Source organism: Nansenia antarctica, assembly GCF_963989245.1.
Source record: "Nansenia antarctica genome assembly, chromosome: 6".
Classification (NCBI taxonomy): Eukaryota; Metazoa; Chordata; class Actinopteri; order Argentiniformes; family Microstomatidae; genus Nansenia; species Nansenia antarctica.
This window is the reverse complement of record NC_137676.1, coordinates 63,120,242-63,137,741: the sequence shown is the minus strand read 5'-3', so window position 1 is coordinate 63,137,741 and position 17,500 is coordinate 63,120,242. Positions and strand designations below refer to the sequence as shown.

General features: G+C 45.9%; 1 protein-coding gene across 1 annotated transcript in view; it reads left to right on the top strand.

The window, feature by feature from the left end:
• Positions 1-17,500, top strand: part of inpp4b (inositol polyphosphate-4-phosphatase type II B) — a gene marked incomplete at both ends in the record, with an annotated part of 154,329 nt that overhangs the window by 104,498 nt on the left and 32,331 nt on the right. Inside the window, 2 exons of the mRNA XM_080534748.1 lie at positions 5,578-5,682; positions 10,765-10,873. Coding sequence (XP_080390874.1) covers positions 5,578-5,682; positions 10,765-10,873 — 214 coding nt within the window. The remainder of the gene's footprint in view (positions 1-5,577; positions 5,683-10,764; positions 10,874-17,500) is intronic.

The window sequence follows — 17,500 nt, the reverse complement described above, 5'->3', positions numbered from 1 at the left end:
TTGGTGAGTAATCCCCACTACTACCTAGTTAGTGTAGAGTGGTGGGGATTACCACTCTTATTATTATTAAATGTTTAATAATTAGGATAATGTCCATATGGATTGTTAGAGTTTGCTAAGATTGTTGAACCCTCGTGGAGGTTAGAGAGAACCATGTGAGACCTCGGGAGGTCTAATTAGGCTAAATAAGCAACAGGTGCGCTGCAGAAAGGGAGAACGCGAGAAGGATTTAGATTTTCAACCATATCCTTAGGACGACTCCTTCGTTTTTGTGGATATTAGTATCTCATATTTAGAACCACCCACAGTAATAGGACCATTTGATTTGGATTTTGTTTTGATTGAAGTATGGACAAGGTCTATTTCTGTTTCATTTGAGTGTATGTGAGGGAGAGAGAGCGCCGGTTTAATTTATAACACACATCATCTCTCATCTCCATCATCTACGCTGGAAACTACAGAACTGTGAGACATTTGAAGGATACACGTTAGAACCCTATACTCGCGTTGTACCCTATACTCGTTGTACAGGTACAGTATATCGATGCTTTAACACAGGAAGAAAAAGGTGTTCTTTGCCACGGGCTGTGATCATTAGTTGATTGGTACTACCTATCCCAGGGATTCCATCAATGTCGCTAAAGGGAAATCCAGGCTTATTTTTGAGAAGTCTTGCGAGAATTATTAAAATAAGCCTGGATTTTCCTTTAGTGGCGTTGATGGAATGCCCCCCTGGTCCGTTGCTCTAACAGGCACTGATCATCCTCCTCGACCTCAGGTGTCTGTTACCAGCGGCAGGGAGGAGGAGGAGACAGAGAGATGGAGATGGAGATGGAATACAAATTAGAGCAAAATATAGATTGATGAGGAGAGAAGAAGGGATAGATTAAATAAGAGAGGGAGCACTAAGTAAATGGGGAAAGAGAGAGGGAGTATAGAGGTGTGTGTGTGTGTGTGTGTGTGTGTGTGTGCATGTGTGTGCGCGTGTGGGTGTGCGCATGTGGGTGTGCGACTGTGCGTGTGCGACTGTGCGTGTGCGTGTGCACGTGTGTGTGTGCACGTGTGTGTGTGTGTGTGTGTGTGTGTGTGAGCCACAGAGAAGAGACCCTGGCCAGCTGTGAGGTCAGTATCTCTGGCTCTCGGCGCTCCTGTCACCCAGACAGACCACCTGGGCAAACAGATGGGGATTTGATACGGCTAATTCATCTAATGCGCAGCGGTCGCTAGCTCGATTAGCCCTGGATTCCTCAACGCCCACAGCTGACAGACTGACAGCCCAGTGTTGCCGCGGTTGAAGCCTCAGGCCCACCGGCGTTAGCATGAGCCTGTAGCGATAGCTTCGCGTAGCACAGCTGCCAGAGAGGCCACTGACTCTTACTTGCGGTCAATGGGGATGGCTAGCTAAATGCTAACCATGAGTGTGTGGTGGGGCACAGTGTCGTAAGGATGGCATGGAGAGTTGCCAAACATTTCTAGCGATGGGAAAAGTTATGGAATCGTTTTTTTACATTTTGGCATGACATTGTGTGTGACAATTACCAACGCTGGCACAGGCTGGCAGCGAGCCAGCAATGAGTGTCCACTCCATCCAGAGTGTCCACTCTGACGTCTATCTTTCAGAGTCAGGTTCTCTGTGAGGCTGCGAGCTGGACGTGTCTGAGTAAAACAGATGTCAAGGTGTTCAAACAGGGGGCGTGTAAGTGGCGTAGCACACTAAAGCTGCGTGCACACCGCGGACCGTGACCCACCGTTCTGGCGCAACCGTGTGGGATGGACTTGACGTACTTCAACGTGCGATGCAGATGCAAAGCTCTACTCGTGTTGCTAGCGAAGTTTTCCACAGAAGTGGGGAAAAAAACGTCAGATTAGATATATAAACGTGTTATTTTGATAAACTGGACACATTTTGTGAATATATATGGTTACTTTCTCGCCTGAAAACATATAAAAACTTCATAAAATGACATTAACACTTGTAGAGCCAAATTACAGATTTTAGCCAATGGCGGCCAAAATTGAGGATTGAAAATCTGAGGCGAGAGCTCTGGCCAATAAACTACTTCCGGTTTACTTCCGGTTTACTTCCGGATCCAACGCAACGCAAAAAGCTGAAATTTTTTGACTGATTGCCGCACCCTGCCGGTCAAGAAACGCAATGCAGAGCAAGGCAACAGATCAACGCAACGGCCCCATTGAGATGAATGACTTCCGGTGCAACGCAATGGCCCTGTGTGCACGCAGCTTCAGGCGCATGCCATATCATCGCAGGGTCCCCGGTTCCATTCCGGGCCGTTGACTTATCCTGCATGTCATCCCCCCTCTCTCTCACCCGTCCTTTCTGTCTCTATTGTCTATCAAAATAAAGCAGAAATGGCCTAAAAACACACATGTATATACTTTTTTAATATATATTTTTAATATATATTTTTTTTAAGTGTTCAAAAAGTAGCCCCGCAATTTGACTTACTCTGACCGAGTCGCAAACTTCTCTTAGCTCGTCAACTTATGTGACCGTCTCTTCAAATACTTGATGTAAACCACTACTACTACCAGCACTTGAGATGAGGGGGGATGGCGTCCCCCCTGAAATAAAAACGGTCAAAATCATACCCCTTCTAAAACTGCAATCTCCCCTTTCCATCCCTTATGTAATTTTAGCAATGAACGTGGTATTAATGCTATTTCAACATTTAGTTTTGCGCATATTGAGTAAAATACTGTGGGCGAGGGGGCACGCACACATGCAATGACATTTGTACCAAGTCACTGACACTGAAGTCACTGACGCTGTGGGGATGCTAAAATTGTCCCTATGATAAAACCCACCATCCCCCCTGATTTACTTTTACAACTTAAGCACTGACTACCGGTACTACTACTATTAAAAAGCTAGCAATTCTCCAGAGCGGGTTAGGTGTACTTCAGCTTGAGGAGTGGGTTTGCCATCTCAAAAAACCCATTGAATGGTTTACAAGAGTAAATATATGTAGAGCACAGATGTGCTGTGAGAGCAGCAGTCTAGCATGTCTAAATGTTTCATCTGCGATAACAGGCCTCAGACGGCATGCTACATGTGATAACACTCACTAGGTGCTCTTCACACAGAATCGGTTATGTGTGTGTGTGTGTGTGTGTGTGTGTGTGTGTGTGTGTGGATAAAGGCATGTGCTAAATGCCGTAAGTGTGTGTGTGTGTGTGTGTGTGTGTGTGTGTGTGTGTGTGTGTGTTCACTCGCTACGTGATGTTGGTGAGTCAACACATCATTATGGTTCAGGGCGCTCACTTGTGAGTGTCATAGCATTCTCAAAGCTCATACTTTCAAACGACAGAGGAAAAACTCAATTAATTTTGATGTGGCACTAATTTAAAGTTAAAATGTTTGTTTGTAGAGAATACATCTTTCCCTTACGCGTAGCCTACTGTTCTTTTTTCGTTATCATCTTAAGCAAATACCGTCCCTTAGCAAACAACACAAACTGTTGTATAACCTGCGTTATTTGACTGTTCTTAGGAGCTTAGCCCGATATCAAAGAAGTTTGTTGGCTCATATTTGCATATTTGAGATTTAAGCACCCAACACCAAGTGTCAAATAGTAGGTAGTTTGGAGCTTTACCATAAGCCACAAACAAAGGCTTTGCCTTATCTTCTGGGGGTACATTTTTAATTGGACATTTTGTACAAAGCAGGTGGTTCAAGGGCCATAAAATCCCATGCTTAAAAGATTATTCTGCACATTAGCGAATGCTTTGGAGGGCTGATTGAAAATGAGCTGGGTTTGAAAAGGTGAAGTCTCTGTGATGCATTGATTCTATTATATCTCCCAAAAAATCTGGCAACTAAGCTCAGGGATTCAGCTCATATGCTGTAGTAGAGTAGTTGTGCGTTGGACCATTAGAACATACAGTATAGTCAGGGGATAAGAGGTTTTGCTGGTTTGAAGTGTTGCCTTTTGTTTAAGCAATATACACACAGTTATATGGTGTGCTCTACTGTGGATATCAGAACGGCTGTGATGTGGTCATAGGTCATAGGCATGTGACTCAGCCGAGTGTCCTCGACCAATCACAGCAGTTATGACATCCTAGACATACTGTAGGACACCCTGAGTGTGTTATTGCTTTTATACAACAGGTTGTATAAAAGCCACCATGTGTCTGACAACAAGCAAGGGTGTTAGTGTTTTGTTTTTTTCATTAAATGTTTTATTGGTTTATGCCCATGGCCTATAAAAGTAGTTTATACAACTGTTGCCATAGTTAGGAATCCAGGCTGGGTGATGGAACACATTAAATGTCACCGGGAGTTAGGGATATCAGAACAGCTGGAATGCTTCTCGATTTAATCAACCATGTAATAACCATGTGTATAGGTCAATTTGTGTTTTGGCGGTTGAGATGTGTATTATTTTTTGTGTCACGAGAAGTTGTTGTCGCCCTCTCTGGCCCACATTCAACACTGCATGCTCAGCGGTGGTTCCATCTCTGGCCTTGATGACATTTGAATTGTCTTACATGCTTTGTGTTTGCTGTATTCAGCCTGGCTCTGGGTTGTGACAGCTACCCCCCCCCCCCCTCTCTTTTAAAGCTAGTGCTTTGTACTCCCATTTTTTAACCATTTAATCATTCATCAAATAAACCTCTAGTTATTTAATACTGGTAGCAGGGTTTTTTGCCACTTCAATGGAAAAAACACAGAGAACATTTGACTTTGAGTTTTATTCCGAAGCAATATGTATATCCATTTGCGTTTTTGTCATTTTGCATTCAGCATGAGAAATCTAAATAATTAAGATTGATGGACATGAAAATACGATGATTATGTATGCAAACAACCTGTCATGGAAACTGTTCTTTCAAATGGGTCATAAAAGGAGCTTTCTGTCATGACAGCTGTCATCTTGTAAGAAATCTTATGAGTGCATGTGTGACATTGGAGAATGTCATTGTCGCAGGTGTGCACAGGGAGTGTAGATGGGGAACTGGGGGTGGGGAGAGGGGGTCTCGGAGTCTCAGGGCTTGCTTAGCTATTGGTCTTTACGTTTGGGGTTGCAAATTATCTTCACAGAGGCCTGTATGACGTCAGATAGGGTACAGGTCTTTATTTATTATAAAGACCCGGAGTTGGTCTGCAGAGCAACTAATTTCATACGGTCATAACAGAGTTAAATACATTTTCATAGGAGGTTTGGTTTGCCACGATAGTCGAAGATTGATTGGTCATCTTCATGTGCCTCCTATTTCCTGTGCAACAGAGTGTCACGTGGTACCTTTCCGTAGGTACCACTCCTTATAATCAGTTATCCATTTATACAATTTTGATATCAAGCAATTATGGCAAGTGAACAGTGACGTTTAAAATGTTTTTGTGCTGAGATACCAATGCTCGAAAAGCAAGCAGCCATCTTAGAAAGAGCTCGTTGTCTAAGGAGCAGATGGGATGGGGGGTCTCTGCGGCCCACTCGCTGGGCTATAGCTTGTCTGGGAGCGCTCCACCCCATTAGAAAGAGCATTATGTTTTACAACAATGTGTTTGATGTATCTCAGCCGTCTTCCTTTGTGTTTGTTCTTCCCTCGCAGGCCCGTCGTTTAAACCCAGCTGCAGCAAGGCCCAGAAGTACCTCCAGTTCATCCCCATCAACCTGCACACCCAGCGGATGAGGGTGACCTGTCCTAGAAAAACAGGTAGGTAGGTGTGTGTGTGTGTGTGTGTGTGTGAGAGAGAGAATGTGTGTGAGAGAGAGCGTGTGTGAGAGAGAGCGTATGTGCGAGAGAGCATATGTGTGAGAGCGTGTGTGTATGTGTGAGAGAACGTGTGTGTGTGTGTGTGTGTGTGTGTGAGAGAGAGAGAGAGAGAGAGAGAGAGAGAGAGAGAGAGAGAGAGTGTGTGTGTGAGAAAGCGAGTGTGTGTGTGTGTGTGTGTGTGTGAGAAAGCGAGTGTGTGTGTGTGTGTGTGTGTGTGTGTGTGTGTGTGTTTGTGATTGAGTGAGTGAGTGAGTGAGTGAGTGAGTGCTTGCTTGCGTGCGTGCGTGCGTGCATGGGGCTACAGTACTACATTCATAATGCAAGAGTCCATCTTGACCTACAAGCAATCTCACGTCACGGCTTCACCTTCAGTCCCTTGAGCCACACATAATGAAGGTCCGGGCCATGTACAGAATGAACACCGCATATCTGTGTCACATACCTCATGACATAATGATTTGTGACCCCCTATATGACTGCTGAAGGTTATTGAAATGCTCGGGGCTAAAGATATAGCTTTGTATGACCCCACAGCCAAGACATGTAATCCATTCCATTCCTTGAAATAGCCCCCCCCCAAAAAGAAAAAGATATGTACACTACCGTTCAAAAGTTTGGGGTCACCTAGACAATTTCATGTTTTCCATGAAAACACTTTTATTTATCAAATGAGTTGCAAAATTAATAGAAAATATAGTCAAGACATTGACAAGGTTAGAAATAATGATTTTTATTTGAAATAATAATGTTGTCCTTCAAACATATGCTCAAAATAATCAAGTCAAATAATGCTCCCTTTGCAGCAATTACAGCATTGCAGACCTTTGGCATTCTAGCTGTTAATTTTTTGAGGTAATCTGAAGAAATGTCACCCCACGCTTCCTGAAGCACCTCCCACAAGTTGGATTGGCTTGATGGGCACTTCTTGCGTACCATACGGTCAAGCTGCTCCCACCACAGCTCAATGGGGTTGAGATCTGGTGACTCTGCTGGCCACTCCATTACAGACAGAATACTAGCTGCCTGCTTCTTCCCTAAATAGTTCTTGCATAATTTGGAGGTGTGCTTTGGGTCATTGTCCTGTTGTAGGAGGAATTTGGCTCCAATCAAGCGCTGTCCACAGGGTATGGCATGGCGTTGCAAAATTGAGTGATAGCCTTCCTTATTCAAAATCCCTTTTACCTTGTACAAATCTCCCACGTTACCAGCACCAAAGCAGCCCCAGACCATTACATTACCTCCACCATGCTTGACAGATGGCGTCAGGCACTCTTCCAGCATCTTTTCACTTGTTCTGCGTCTTCTCACAAATGTTCTTCTGTATGATCCAAACACCTCAAACTTCGATTAGTCTGTCCATAACACTTCTTCAATTCCTCTGTCCAATGTCTGTGTTCTTTTGCCCATATTTTCCTTTTATTGGCCAGTCTCAGATATGGCTTTTTCTTTGCCACTCTGCCTAGAAGGCCAGCATCCCGGAGTCGCCTCTTCACTATAGACGTTGACACTGGCGTTTTGCGGGTACCATTTAATGAAGCTGCCAGTTCAGGACCTGTAAGGCGTCTATTTCTCAAACTAGAGACTCTAATGTACTTGTCTTCTTGCTCAGTTGTGCACCGGGGCCTCCCACTTCTCTTTCTACTCTGGTTAGAGCCTGTTTGTGCTGTTCTCTGAAGGGAGTAGTACACACCGTTGTAGGAAATGTTCAGTTTCTTGGCAATTTCTCACATGGAATAGCCTTCATTTCTAAGAACAAGAATAGACTGTCGAGTTTCATATGAAAGTTCTCTTTTTCTGGCCATTTTGAGAGTATAATTGAACCCACAAATGTGATGCTCCAGATACTCAACTAGCTCAAAGGAAGGCCATTACAACTTCTCTAACCAGCAAAACCTGTGCTAACGTAATTGCACAAGGGTTTTCAAGGTTTTTCTAATCATCCATTCGTTTTTTAACGCGATTAGCAAACACAATGTACCATTAGAACACTGGAGTGACGGTTGCTGGAAATGGGCCTCTATACACCTATGTAGATATTCCATTAAAAACCAGATGTTTGCAGCTAGAATAGTCATTTTCCACATTAACAATGTAGAGTGTATTTCTGATTAATTTAATGTTATCTTCATTGAAAAAAACTGTGCTTTTCTTTAAAAAATAAGGACATTTCTAAGTGACCCCAAACTTTTGAACGGTAGTGTACATATATGCCATTTAGCTGCCGCTTTTATCCAAAGCGACTTACATTGCAGTGAGTGCATACATTTTTCGGTATATATGCGGGAATCGACCTAGGCGTTGTTGGCATCATTTACTAACTGAGGCACAGATATCAGAAACACAATGATGTTCCAACTGAAGCAGTTTGCCACAGCGACGGCAGTATGACGGACAGATGGAGGGTTTGCGTCCACAGAGGTTATCGCCCCTCTGATTTCCCTTGCTCCACTTCTGTCTGTCAGGAGCACGGACGGGGGGTGGGGGGTTGGAGGAGGAGGGGAGGGGGGGGGAGGAGGCTGATTGGGTCAGTTCCCGGTCTTCACGGGAACTGACAGGTGAACTTTAACTCGGCCAGTCAGGGAGAGAGAGACAGAATGTGCTAATAAAGCCCTCTGCGTTAGCCAAACAGCACGAAACAGCCTAGTCTAGCGCTCTCCCCCCCCTCCCTCCACCCCCACTGACCCACCAACCCTCACTCCACACTTTGTAGTCATCCCCAAAGCACTGTCAGAATGCATTACGGCCCGCTGTCGGGCTAGCAGGCTAGCTCTGGGTTCCGCTACGTCTCAACTGTTCTCCAGATTGAGACTCGCGGAGCCTTGACACATCTCACCGCAACTGGAGGTCCCAAGGATCACAGACAGAATCGTGGTGAATTGAGAATGTTAGCCTTGATCGTTAGGATAGCCGTGACCACCGTCTGCAGGGGGGGTGGGGGGTGGGGCGCAGGGGGGGGAGACCGGGGCTAATGAACAGAGAGCGCTAGCCTCGTACCGTCACCCAGGGAGAGGGAAGACGTGCTTTGAAAGGGCAGAGAGAGTTCAAGCTCGATTCTCTGGGCTTCTGGTGGAGCAGGCTGATTAGCGATGGCTGTTGGCAGATACATCACAACACGGTGATGATGATGTTGTTGCTGTTGTTGTTGTTTGGTGATAAAACCACACCATCACAGTTGTTCATTCACCCCCCTTGGGTAATGGATGATTGGAGGTGAAACATGATTCCCTTTCCATTGCCTAAGTTTTCTATGAGGGAGGCAGAGTGTTAAACAACTATTCATGAATATTAAGTAGAGCATAAATCAATATCCCCATCGCTATTACGCTGGTGTTTTTTCCTTAGGGCTCGTTAGGGTAGCACACAATGAGTTTCCCCTCATTTGGGCTCCTGTTCTCCTCCCGATGAACCCACACCACAGCGTGCACATTTCCATTTCTCTATTGATCTTCCATAGAAGGGGGGAGAAAAAAACAACCTGGAGAAAGAACCTTAAAAAAAAGGCGTTATGAGCACAAGACAACATTGAGTTGTCTGGGATCGCTGTTCGCCGACTCTCCCAGTTGACAGGAACCGAACCTCCCCGTCGCCCCAAACCATTGCCAGAGCTTGGCGGAGCGCAGAGCGCAACACAATGGCTCACACAGCAACTCCGCAAACACTGTGTTTGTTTTGGGCTGTGTCAAAGGATGTCTTATCTCCCGTACGCAGGACTTGGGGGATAGGTTAAGTGTGAATTATACAAAGTTATACGCGGTCGCAGCCACAATCAATTTCTCTTTCCCGGAGAGTGACTTATCTCCCCCCTTCACAAGCGTTTCCCACCCTCCACCAGTTCTCTAGTGGATTTATGGAGATGCAGGATGTGTTTGGTGGGGTGATGTGGGGTGAGGGTTTTGATGAAAGGACTCAGACGAATCAGCTGCAAATTGGCTCGTGTGACTGATGTTCCGGGCTCCCGCCATTGTATTTCATTGTGTCGCTGTTGTGAGCCAATTAGAGTTTCTTGGGAATTTAAGAACCGTGGGGGGTGTGTGAGAGGGTTTCTGCATCGTCATGGCAACCCCAGCACCAAGTCTTGCTATCAGTAATTGCCGTCATGCTGGGCCTTTTTCTTCCCTGGATTCACCGTCTCTAGGCTCTTCATTAGCTGACCTCTCACTAAACACACACGCACATTATGCATTCAATACAAAGCCTGATATGAGTGTGTGTGTGTGTGTTGGCGCCCAATAACACACCTCTGTCACCACGCTTCTTTATTGCACATGTATGTAGCCTTCCCTATTCATCATCTAGGCATTCCTTCACTGAAGACTAAATGCACTCAGATGCACTGAGATGCAGTGCCCTGCATAAGTAATTAGACAGTGAAGCATTTTTTTTCGGACTATGTATACACAATACATGTTTCTAAATGGAACCGAAGGTGGAACCGATTTGTACACAAATACCGTCACATGAAAATCGTTGATCATCTTTACTTTAACCTCATAGTAATTGTTTGATTTTAAGTCCACGCTTTTGGAGTATGTATATGTATGTATTCACGCAACTATATTGTAAATCGTAAACATCCTTCCTTCCATCCTTTATTCATTTCATTGTATTTACTTAACCAGGGAAGTCCCCTCAGTAGCAAGCGTCACTGTGTTCCTGTTATTAAAAAGATATCTTAATTATTTCCTCTTCTAGTATATTGAATGCCAATGGTGCCTGGCCCTAGCATAGATTACTTTTTTCTTGCGATGACTGATGGATAGACGATTCACTTACTTATAACAAATGTATTTGTTTTAAGTCACTTTGTTTTAAGTCACTTTGGATAACAGCGTCTTCTAAATGTCTAAAATGTAAATGTCCATTTTTTTTCCAGGGAGTCCTTCTGTCCTGTCCTTCCTTCCCTCTTCCTTCCTTCCTTCCTTCCTTCCTTCTTTCCTTTCCTTCCTTCCGTCCTTTCCACATCTCTCAGTATGAACCGACAGAGGCCCACCAATCACCTTATCTCTTCTCTCGCCTCAACAGATGCGTTCTATGATGTAATCACGGTCGGCGCTCCAGCGGCTCATTTCCAGGGGTTCAAGGGCGGAGGTCTGCAGAGGCTACTGGGCCGGTACGAGGCAGAGAAGAAGAGGTGAGTAAAGACAAAATGGCCTCCACTGTCTTTGTTTCTGCAGACCAAGGAAATGCGGTCTGGGGGATGGTGTTACCCTGGCTATATCAGCTCTCAGCTATACCAGCATTTGACCACCTGTTTTACCTGAGTTCTATGGATTACGACTTGGCATGGTGGTTAGGCAGTATTAAGCATTAACATTGAGTGGTTAAGATTAGACATTAACATTGAGTGGTTAAGATTAGGCATTAACATTGAGTGGTTAAGAGTGGTTAAGGTGATGCATTAACTCTGAGTGGTTAAGAGTGGTTAAGGTGATGCATTAGCTGTGAGTGGTTAAGAGTGGTTAAGGTGATGCATTAACTCTGAGTGGTTAAGAGTGGTTAAGGTGATGCATTAACTACGAGTGGTTACGGTGAAGGTAAGTTGCCAAGGGGAAGGCATTAGCAAATGTTAGCTTAAGCAACAAACTTTGGTCTGCAGAAAGGATCCCCTCCGAACAAAATCATTTAGAGACTGGGTCAGGTAAAAGAGCAGACCTGGAAAAAAACATTGAGTGATTGCCTGAGCCTGCCTGGTGTCAGATGGGCGAGATTTCCACATCTAGGACTATTCCATTGGTTACCATGACGCCAGACACACATCTCCAGGCAAACTTAAAACAAGCACTATTTGAACCCAGGTCTGACAGAGACCTCCTACACAACACATCAACACTTTTAGACAGAAAGAGAGAGAGAGAGAGAGAGAGAGAGAGAGAGAGAGAGAGAGAGAGAGAGAGAGAGAGAGAGAGAGAGAGAGAGAGAGAGAGAGAGAGAGAGAGAGAGATGGGGAGGCAAAGGAGTGTTGAAAGACAACCCTGACACGCAGTCAAAGCACAGCAGGCGTGGGGTGGGGGACTGCAGGAGTCAGGACACAGACTGGATTCGATTTGGACGTGGCACTGCTAACGACAAGTGAACGTATTTGGGCTTGCGTCGGCAGTGACAGACGTGTTTCGGGACTGGCGTTGAAATCTGACGTGGCAGCTGCAGCGCACCATTAGGTGACGGCGTCCGCTGGGAGCTGCCACACCGACGCTGACAGCCGCGCTCGACTGGGAGGCACAGGCGTCTCGCTCAAGTCAGCGAGAGTTTGTCGAGTCGGCCCTTTCCGTGTTCCCCCCCCCCCCCCGGGGGATGGAGTGGTTAAAAAAAAAAAAGGGGGGAAAAAAGATCAGGTGGATAATGCCCTAGTTACTGTAACTAGGGGGCTAAACCCCTTATTCAGAAAACGCCTACCTAGCATAACAGAACTGTTTTTCACACAAAAATCACTATCCAATCACTACATCACTGCTCCTCCGTGCCTCCATTTTGAATTCCAAGTCAGCCTACCATAACCCTGGCTCTATTGACACTGTGAGAGTCTGTTGATTGAATTGAGTCTGTTTGATTCAATTATGGCCGTCCGTCCCCGGAGCTGTGGCTGTGTACCCACTACCACCCCCACCCCCCCCCCACCCCCCCCCCGATGGAGGAGCGTGACTAATGAGCGTGTACCCGTCTCGTCAGCGTCGGCGTAAGCCTGGCACACACCGGAGGGGCTTGTTGTTGCACTGTTAGATGTACTGACAACAGTGATAGTATCGCGACCCTCTCACCTCTACCACCTCCCCCGACACACACGTGAATACACACACGCACACGACACACAAATATGTGAATACACCAATGTATACGGTTTATCAATGGAATACACACATATACATGCACACACACACACACCTCACACCGCACACACATACACGCACACACACACACACACATACACACACATACAAGCACACACTCACCACTCCATCCCACCCTCAATATCCTGGCTCAATAAAGCGGTTTATCGGGACGGCTTCCTCCACTTTCTCAGGTCTCAGATCAGCGTGGTTTGCCCTTCCGATGCAGGGAGCTGGAGCAGGGTGTCACTGGGGTTCAGTGTGTGGTCACTTGAGTGACGCTGGAGGAAATGAGAGTTGATCCTCCCCATAGCTTCTCATTGAGTCTGAGGTCATTACTGAGCGTGCCGGATTCAATTAGTTACACAGTGTTTGGAGCTCAAGAAAGTAGGGAGCGGAGAAAGAGATTGAGATTGAGAGAGTGAGGGGGAATAGAGATTGAGAGAGAGATAGATTGAGAGAGAGAGAGTGTGGGGGGGTAGAGATTGAGAGAGAGAGAGAGAGAGAGAGAGAGAGAGAGGGGTGTGTAGATTGAGAGAGAGAGAGAGAGAGGGGGGGGGAATAGAGATTGAGATTGAGAGAGAGAGAGGGAATAGAGATTGAGAGAGAGAGAGAGAGAAAGAGGGGGAATAGAGATTGAGAGAGAATAACAGAGAGAGAAAGGGGGAGGGAGAGAGGGAGAGAAAAATAGAGAGAGAAAGAGAGAGAGAGGAAAGAAGGTTGGAGACAGAGAGATGGAGAAAGAGAGAGAGAGGGAGGAAAAAAAGAAGGTTGGAGACAGAGAGATGGAGAAATAAAGAAAGAGCAGAAGTTTATCTGAAAATAGTCAGGGGCCTCGGGAAAAAGAACAGAAAAAAAAAATAAAGTTTGTTTCCGCTAAACTGCACAAGCGAATTTGCCCAAGATGGTCAATGTTATCTGCTTGCATAGTGCTCCCTATGATAAGAGTTAACATATTTTCTGAGAGTCCACTAAAGGGAAATCCATTTCTTCCAATAAGAGATTATGGCTGTGGAGATGTCCCTGGAGAGGGAAGCTTTTTTGTTTCATATTTGACTTAGCTAATGACTCACTGTAGCTTAAATTTTCCAATTTTCCGCCTGGCTAAACTGAGGACGGCCTTCTCTGTCGAGGACCCTCATCCACGTCTGAACCTGGAAGCCAGTCATTTTCCTCCAGTCATTGTCAGAAATGGAAATGAATGAAATTTCACGCTCCTCTCCCGTGATTAAGTTGGATTTGCGTCGGTGGTGTTTTAATGGAGTTTCATGTTTACTTTCGAGAGGTAAAAATTCATTTTCAGTGGCTTCATTTGCATGTCATTATGACGCAATTGGAAGGTTGATGGTGTGTGTTTGTCCATGCGTGCCGCCTCAATGGGATCTGGGCCTCCTGGACGTGACTCAGGACTGTCTGCTCTCAGATGCAAAAGACGATTTAAAGTCAGTGAAACAGGCAGTCAGGTGTAAAACCACACACACACACACACACACACACAGCTGTAAAACCACACTCACACACACACACACACGCACACACGCACACGCACGCACGCACGCCCACGCACACACATACACACACACACACACTCACACTCAAACTCACACTCACACACACACATACACACACGCACGCACACGCACGGCCACACACACACATACACACACACACACGCACACGCACGCACGCACGCCCACATACACACACACACACACACACACACAGACACTCACACACACACACATACAGACACTCACACACTCACAGACACTCACACACTCACACACACACACTCACACACACACACACACACACACACGCACACACACACACACCCTCCCATACAGCAGTGATGTCACACGCCCATACGTCTGTATATTAGTCTCCTCTCTGTATGTGTGTCCTGTCTCCTCACTGCTCTGCCATTTCCACCCTTTGTGAAAAGACACCTTTTGTAACCGCCTTTGATTAAGAAGCGAACAATCGGCGAGATGTGAGACTTGGCCGCTCAATGGCGTATTAATTCATCAAAGGGAGCAGGAGTGGGGAAATGAGAAAAGAAAAAGAAAAGAAGAAAACTGAACAGAGAGGTGTTACCAGGGGAGCAATAAAAGGCCTATCTATCTTTGTTCCCCGGACACCAGGAGACAGAGAGAGAGATAGAGGTAGAGAAGAGGGGGAGTGGAGCTCTCTCCCAAACCTATTAAGACTCAGCAATGGTCAGACCCTTGGCGTAGGCCGTAGGGTTTTTGCGATGGGGCGGTCGTCGGGAGAGGAGGGTTTAATCAATAGCCACACTGGAAAGCTATAGCAAACCTATTTACACATCGAGCGGGGACGTTTAGCTTTCATTAATGCATGCATCCTCACTCTAATGGCTGTTTTAAAAGTCAGCGTTTTCTTTTTCTTTTTTTTTGCCGAATCCTTTTTTAATTGAACCCTGAAGACGGGACTGTGGACCCGCTGAGGCAGCCTAATCTCTCTTTAACAGCCGCTTTGAATCATCAGTCTCATTCCCGTACAATGATAAGTGACATTTGGAGTGGAGCAGACTATTCGTTTGAATGCACCTCAACAGGTTCTGTGTGCGAAGGAGGTGAACCACTGCTTGTTTTTCTGTGTGTGTCTCATTTTTCTTTGTGTGTCTTTCTCTTTCTGTCCCTCTCTCTCTCTCTGTCTCTCTCTCTCTCTCTCTCTGTCTCTCTCTCTCTCTCACACTCGCACTCTTTCGCTTTCTTTCTTTGTCTTTCTGTCTCACTCTTTTGTGTGTGTGTGTGTGTGTTTGTGTGTGTGTGTGTGTATGTGTGCGTGTGTGCGTGCGTGTGTGTGTGTGTGTGTGTGTGTGCGTGTCTGTGTGTGTGTGTGCGTGCGTGCGTGCGTGTGTGTGCGTGTGCATGCGTGCGCGTGCGTGCGTGTTCGTGTACACTAGTCTGTCCATCCAGTGCACAGTGAGGGCTGACCCTGCTTACGGGGTCAAGTGTGTGTGTGCGTGTGTGTGTGAGTGTGTGTGCATGCGTGCGTGCGTGCATGTGTGTGTGTGAGAGTGTGTATGTGCGCGAGTGTGTGTGTGTTTGAGAATGCGTGTGTGTGTGTGTGTGTGTGTGTGTGTGTGTGTGTGTGCGCACAAGCTGTGCAGTGTCGCTCCTCCCCCTACGAACCTCCGAGTGCTGGCCTGTCGGAGAGTAAACATTGTTGCGCGGCAGGCCCACCCGTCTGTTCAAGCAACGCCGTGTGGACTGGCAATATTTTGTAGGGCGCGCGAAGCAGCAGTGAGTTTTCTTGGGTCAGGCTACAGTGCCCACACACTTAATAGGATCCCCCGAGGCTGATGTTGAGATTTAGCTCGACTCGCCGGGCTCTGTCTAACAGAATAGCTGCCGTGCTCCGTCTACGACTGTGTGTGTGACCGGGGTCCTCAAACACGAGCTGCTGCTCTGAGACTAGTGAACTCAAGTTCCGCCCAGGCAGTTTAGACAGACGGCCATCGGGCTTAATCGAGAGACACCACAGACACTATCTTGTTTCAAACACAAGCTGTTGACTGTAATCAGTCTCGTCCAGGCTGTCTTGCGTGGGATGTTTTGCAAATTACCCTGGAAATAATAAATATCTCAGATCAGATTCTTCTTATTTAGAGTCTGGACTGTTTTATTATTAACTACTTATTATTTTTCAGGGTAATTTGCCGACATCCTCCTGAGATCAGTTCTGGTCTGAGATGAGGTCTTATGGCCTCTGTCTCTTTGACCAAATGTACTTTGGCATTGACTCTGAGGCTGGTCTGGTTGTGGTCTGAGATCGGTTCTTATGGCCCCTGTCTCTTTGACAAAATGTACTTTGGCATTGACCCTGAGGCTGGTCTGGTTGTGGTCTGAGATCAGTTCTTCCGGCGCCCGTGACGATGACTGAGTGGGTTTGGCAGTCGCACAGGGAGTGGCCGTGCCGACACAGCGTTATGTTCCCGCTGGCTGTCAGCATCGCGCCCGGGAGCTCTTCATTCATTTCCCCTCCGCTATCAATTAGTCAAGACGCCGAAGACGGGCGGCTTAATGAGTACATGGGGCCGTGGCACTGCTCCCTCTCGCTCCAATGGTGTCATAGCTAATTCCTATTGGTCGTTTAGGGAAAATAAAGGGTAAAAGTTTTTTTTCCGTTAGTGCATACGGTTTGCTAGTTTTCTTAAATGCCTCGTAAAAAAGATATGGGGTCAAGGTCTGGTGAACCTAGGGCTGAAGCTGGAGGTGTGCCAACGGCATCCTGCTTGGGAGGCTGTGTCTTGGGGGTAAATTGGGTCAGTACGCCCCCCTCTCTGGAGAGGCTAGTTGTCTCTGATGTAACTAGTGTGAAATTCATCCTCTTGAGATGTGAGATTATGTCAAGAGTGATAATCAAGAGTACACACAAGGGGGCATGTGTACACACACATGTGGTTTTGCTAATTGCTAACAGATGCAAGTAATCCTTGCCAAAGCTTTTGGTTGTGATTAATGTATCTCATCACGCTTCTACCTAAGTGACGGAGGACAATTGTCTCATGGCTTTTAGAATTAAATACACATTAAGGTTACCTTTATAAAGGGGTTTTCAAATCAAAGTTTATTCATCATATACACAGAATATAGCCATAGACGGTTCACTGATAGGGCAAGCTAACTTCACAACAATGCATTGCAATATCATCATAATAAAACCAATAACATAAGTTGCCTAGTAGATAGCAACAAAAATACAACTTGGTATGTATTTCAGATGTCTATTCAGTCTATTTTTAGTTTATTTAGTTTTTTATGTGTTTTTTAAATGTATTTCTGAGTCTACTATTCAATTGTCACTTTATTTTGTTGTTGTTTGTGTTCTGAGGTGCTGTAATGCCTGAATTTCCCTTCGGGGATCAATAAAGTGACTGTCTGTCTGTCTGTCCGTCCGTCCGTCCA